Source organism: Struthio camelus, chromosome 5 (genome assembly GCF_040807025.1).
Source record: "Struthio camelus isolate bStrCam1 chromosome 5, bStrCam1.hap1, whole genome shotgun sequence".
In the NCBI taxonomy this organism is placed as follows: Eukaryota; Metazoa; Chordata; class Aves; order Struthioniformes; family Struthionidae; genus Struthio; species Struthio camelus.
In genome coordinates this window covers 79,451,229-79,456,000 of record NC_090946.1, presented here as the reverse complement: position 1 = coordinate 79,456,000, position 4,772 = coordinate 79,451,229, and the positions used below count along the sequence as shown (strand labels likewise).

Sequence of the window (4,772 nt, the reverse complement as noted above, 5' to 3'; positions counted from 1 at the left end):
AGGTGGGTTAGTACCGGGGTGAGGCGGTGGGTTAGTACCGGGGTGAGGAGGTGGGTTAGTACCGGGGTGGGGCGGTGGGTTAGTACCGGGGTGAGGAGGTGGGTTAGTACCGGGGTTGGGCGGTGGGTTAGTACCGAGCTGTCGGGCAGCCGGGGCCGGGCCGGGCCGGGGGCGGAGCGGGCGCTGGGAGGCGCCGCCGGGGCCGACGCTCCCCCCGCGCCGGGCCGGGACCCGCCGGGGCCGCCCCGCTGCGGGCGGGGACAGGAGCCGCCGCCGCCGCCGCCGGGAGCGGAGCCGGAGCGGAGGCGCAGCCGGAGCGGGGCCGCCGGGAGCGCAGCCCGCAGGTGAGCGGCGCCGGGCCGGGCCGGGGGTCTGGGGTGACCCGCAGGCGGTGGCAGCGCCGCCTCCAGCCGCCCTGTCGCGGCGGGTGCCGGCTCCGGCCGCAGCTCGTCGGAGCGGCCCCGCTGCCCCCCCGGGGCCGGGTCCCCCCCGTGCCCGGGCCGCGGGTCGGGAGGAAACGATGCTCGTTGCGCGGCCCCGGCCGAGGCTGCGCGGCCCCTGGCTGCTGCGCTGAGTGCGGCGGTGGTGGTGGTGGTGCTGGTGGTGGCAGTGGTAGCAGTGCTGGTGGTGGTGGTGGTGGTGGTGGTGGTGATGGTAGCAGTGCCGGTGGTGGTGGTGGCGGTGGTGGTGGCAGTGGTAGCAGTGCTGGTGGTGGTGGTGGCGGTGGTGGTAGCAGTGGTAGCAGTGCTGGTGGTGGTGGTGGCGGTGGTGGCAGCAGTGGTAGCAGTGCCGGTGGTGGTGGTGGCGGTGGTGGTGGCAGTGGTAGCAGTGCTGGTGGTGGTGGTGGCGGTGGTGGCAGCAGTGGTAGCAGTGCCGGTGGTGGTGGTGGTGGTGGTGGTCGCAGCAGTGGTAGCAGTGCCGGTGCTGGTGGTGGTGGTGGCGGTGGTGGTAGCAGTGCCGGTGGTGGTGGTGGCGGTGGTGGCAGCAGTGGTAGCAGTGCCGGTGGTGGTGGTGGCGTTCAGCCCGGTGCCCTTTCTACTTCGGCGCATGCCGGCCGAGACGAGGCCAGCTCGTGTCCCGCGGCCGCTGCTGGCGCTGGTCGCCCCCGGCTTTCTCAGGCCGGTCGCGTGCCCCTCGCTTCAGACCGCGGCGCTGGGATCTGCGGCTTTGCAGCGCTGGGTTTTTTTCTCGGGTGGCAGCTGATAAAAACGACTGACCGCCCCTTCGTCTTTTTATTCTAGGAAGATGGCAGACGGTTTCTCCGTAAGTACTGATTTTTTTAAGGAAAAAAAAAAAAAAAGCCGGGCCCGTCGCTGTTGCGTTGCACGGAAGTGGAGGGACTATTGCAAAAACGAGAACTAGTCTTTGCTACCCTGCCTAACTCCCCGACCTAGTTAGACCCACGCTAACCGCTAAGCCACTTCCTGGAAACCTCAAATCGCGTTAGCTGCTCACGGACGCTTGCGTGGCCGCGTTTGGCGTGCGATGCCGGCCGCGAAAGACGGCAAGACCCTGCCCCAAAGCCCGCGGCGGTCGGGGGACCCGCAGGGACTCGTGAGCCGGAGCGTCCCGCTCCCAAACGAACCCAGAGCCGCTTGAGACGGCGCTCTCCCCGCCGCCGGCAGCTAGGAGCGCGTCCGCCGGCCGCCCAGCTTTCGCTCCCGGCTCTCCTCTCGCTCCCTCCCGTCTCCTTCCTAACCCTCCTCCTCTGCCCGTGCAGCTTTCTGACGCCTTGCCCAGCGGGAACAGCCCGAACCCCAGCGCTCCCCCGGGCCAAGGTTGGCCCGCGGCCGCCTGGGGCAACCCGCCGCCGGCCCCCGGCGCCTTCCCGGCGTATCCGGGCCCGCCGGGGACCTACCCGGGGCCGCCGGCAGCACCGGGAGCTTATCCGGGGGCACCGTGGCCGTATCCTGGAGCACCAGCAGGACCGGGACCGTATCCTGGAGCACCTGGAGCGTTCCCTGGAGCACCCGGAGCGTTCCCCGGAGCGCCAGCGGGACCAGGGCCCTGTCCTGCCCCGGCGCAGCCGCCCAGCGGCCCTGGCTTCGGGCCGTCTCCTCCGCAAGAGGGACGGGCCGCATCGATGGTAACGGCTCCGTCGGGTTTCAGCCGTGCTTGGCCGCAGGGGTCGAGGGGCCCCGAGCGGGAGCCGAACACCTCCGTGGGCTCACGGGGGCCTGCGGGCGGCCAAGCACCACGTCACCCTGGTGGCGCGGGGAGGGGGGGCTCTGCGGGGACACGCGAGCGATGGGCCGGGATGTTGTGAAGCCACAGCCTCCTGCTGTGCCTCGAGACCCCCCCCCCAGCCCGCGCCCGAGCCCTGGGCTTTGGCTGTATGTTAACGTGCCTTCCCGCCAACGCCAAATCCCTGCTCTTTCCCAGAAAGTCCCGTTCGAGCTGCCGCTGCAGGCGGGCCTCATGCCGCGGATGCTCATAACCGTCACGGGGACGACGAACGCAAAACCAAACAGGTAGCGGGGCGCCGAGCACCCAGCAGCAGCCCTGCGGGCGCAGCGCTGCTTTCGGCAGGCCCTGTAACAGAGGCCGGGGCTTTCGCGGCAAAAGCGGCTAAACCCTTGCTGTCGTTGCAGATTTTCCCTGGATTTCAAGCGAGGGCACGATATTGCCTTCCACTTTAATCCCCGCTTCAACGAGGATAACAGAAAAGTCATCGTCTGTAATTCAATGTTGCAGAACAACTGGGGAAAGGAGGAGAGAACGGCACCTAGGTTTCCCTTTGAAGCTGGAAAACCCTTCAAGGTAACCGCAAAAAAAACCCCCTCAAACCCCTTAACCACACCCAAAAGGGCCAATTTGTTCGGTACATGACAGACGGACAGACACACCCTTTCTCCTGTCTGAAAAATGCAGTTTCTCTACCTGCTTGTAAAAGCAGTTTATTACAGAAGCCTTCAGCCACTCCAGTCCCTCATTTGACTCGACACCATCACTGCCGCATGTTAGGCGTTGTAGCTCTTTATCCCTGCAGACGTCTGGGCAGAAAGTTGCGTCAGCCCCAAAGCTGGGACTTGGAGATCCCACATGGCTGGTGGAGCTGGGCCCCTTAGATGTGTGTCTTCTGAGAGCGGTAACTCGAAAATCCACCTGCAAGTTATGTCCTGGTGGCACCAACATGCTGTTAACGTGCCAGCAGCACCCCTACCACATGCTGGCAGAGTTGTTTCATCAGGGCTGTGTAACGAGGTGGGGAATAACTATAAGGACCTTGATGCTTTCCCACACGAATCTGCTCCCTCTTAGAAGGAAGATGCCTGAGATTTAATTTCTGCTTATTTATGTTCTCCCTCTCTACTTTTAAATGCTCTCCATTTACGCTGCCATGCTCCAGCAGTTGTTTAACAGGTTTCCATAAGGCATTTTTTTCCCCTCTATTTAGGGTAAGTCAGCTTCAGATCAGTTAGGTCTCCAAAGAGCCTGCAGGGAGAGCAGCCAACAACCCTTCTCGAGCTGCTTCTCCTGCAGAGTGGGTTCAACGCATGGTGAGAAGGCAGCTCTCACCGTGAAACATTGGGCACTGCAACCTGAAAACATTGCAGTAGTCATGAGGAGATGCTTAGCTAAATTGTCAAGGAGAAAGAGTAGATGAGGGCTTCTGGGAAGGCAAAGACCATCACTGTTTTTGCAAATGACAGTTGCTGTACCAGCTCCTACTCCTACACACCACCAGGCTGGACTCGGCTGGCAGCAGCCCTTCACCAGGTGCCAGACCTGCTTGTTTTCAGTCCGATTTTGTGCCTTAAAACTGCAACAAATCTAGAATTTATCTTTTGTCTAATCTGGTGTCTTTATTTCAGCTCCAGATCCTTTGTGAGGTGGATCACTTCAAGGTAGCAGTCAATGATGCTCACTTGCTGCAGTACAACTACCGGGAGAAGAGACTGAATGAAATCACCAGACTCTGCATTGCTGGGGACATCTCTCTCACCAGCGTTATGCCTACCATGATATAACTAAGGTGTTGTCACATAATTTCATGCTTTTAATATGGCTGTAACAGAAGTGCCTTCTTGCATGAATCCTTTTACTACATTTAATTAAAATATACTTTGGAAGTAAAATTTGTTTTCTGTAAGATACCAGAGGACAAGCTCCTCCAGCAAGTTCAAAGTTCAAATATGGAAGTACCTGAATCTTTGCAGTAGAGAATGAGAAAAGCTCATTGCCAAAAGAGAATGAATAGGAGCCATTTCTGATCTGCCAGAAGACAAGTACTTGGGAAAGCAGTCCGTGCCATGTGGCTAGTGGTCCTGTGAGGTAGAGTGGAAATCCTGCACCCTACCTAGTACCAGCCAGTAGTTGGTATTTTTAGCCTCTGCTGGATAGAGCACTGTTATTGCCTTTCCACTGAAGGAATCAACGTAGAGAAGGGCAGTTCAGTCCCCAGGGGAGCACAAGGGCAGGAGCTGCACGCTCAGGCTGTGAAGGGGCTGTGCATAATTCACAGAAGTGTCACCTCACTGAAGTTGTCCACTAGGAAACGCTGAAAACAGGGAAAACGAGAGAGGCCCCTGATCCTGACCAGAATGAGGAACTTCAGCGTTGGGTTCAAAGCCAAATTAGGAGGGAGCAAAATCCACCCCCCACCCTCCCAGGCAATCGTGGCTAGGAAAGTTACTGCTCTCCCGTTTCATAGGCCCATTCTGCTGTCAGAGCTGCAGGGGGTGGCCCAGACCAGCATGTCCCGAACACACTTTCCTCTCAGAATATCCACTTTGTACGAGCATTACATACCCCATTAAACAGGCCACAGG

At 60.0% G+C, this 4,772-nt stretch overlaps 1 protein-coding gene across 1 annotated transcript; it reads left to right on the top strand.

Moving 5' to 3' along the window:
* Positions 1-252: 252 nt before the first annotated feature.
* LGALS3 (galectin 3) lies at positions 253-4,079 on the top strand. Its single transcript, XM_068947486.1, has 6 exons — positions 253-344; positions 1,242-1,263; positions 1,721-2,086; positions 2,383-2,471; positions 2,592-2,760; positions 3,816-4,079. The coding sequence occupies exons 2-6, from the start codon at positions 1,246-1,248 to the stop codon at positions 3,969-3,971; spliced, it is 798 nt and encodes a 265-aa protein (XP_068803587.1). The 5' UTR covers positions 253-344; positions 1,242-1,245; the 3' UTR covers positions 3,972-4,079.
* Positions 4,080-4,772: the final 693 nt, after the last annotated feature.

Excerpts from the sequence above, each read along its gene's own strand:
- LGALS3 (XM_068947486.1), top strand. Across the intron at positions 2,087-2,382 it reads AGGGACGGGCCGCATCGATG|AAAGTCCCGTTCGAGCTGCC; the intron begins GTAACGGCTCCG and ends GCTCTTTCCCAG. Across the intron at positions 2,472-2,591 it reads ACGAACGCAAAACCAAACAG|ATTTTCCCTGGATTTCAAGC; the intron begins GTAGCGGGGCGC and ends CTGTCGTTGCAG.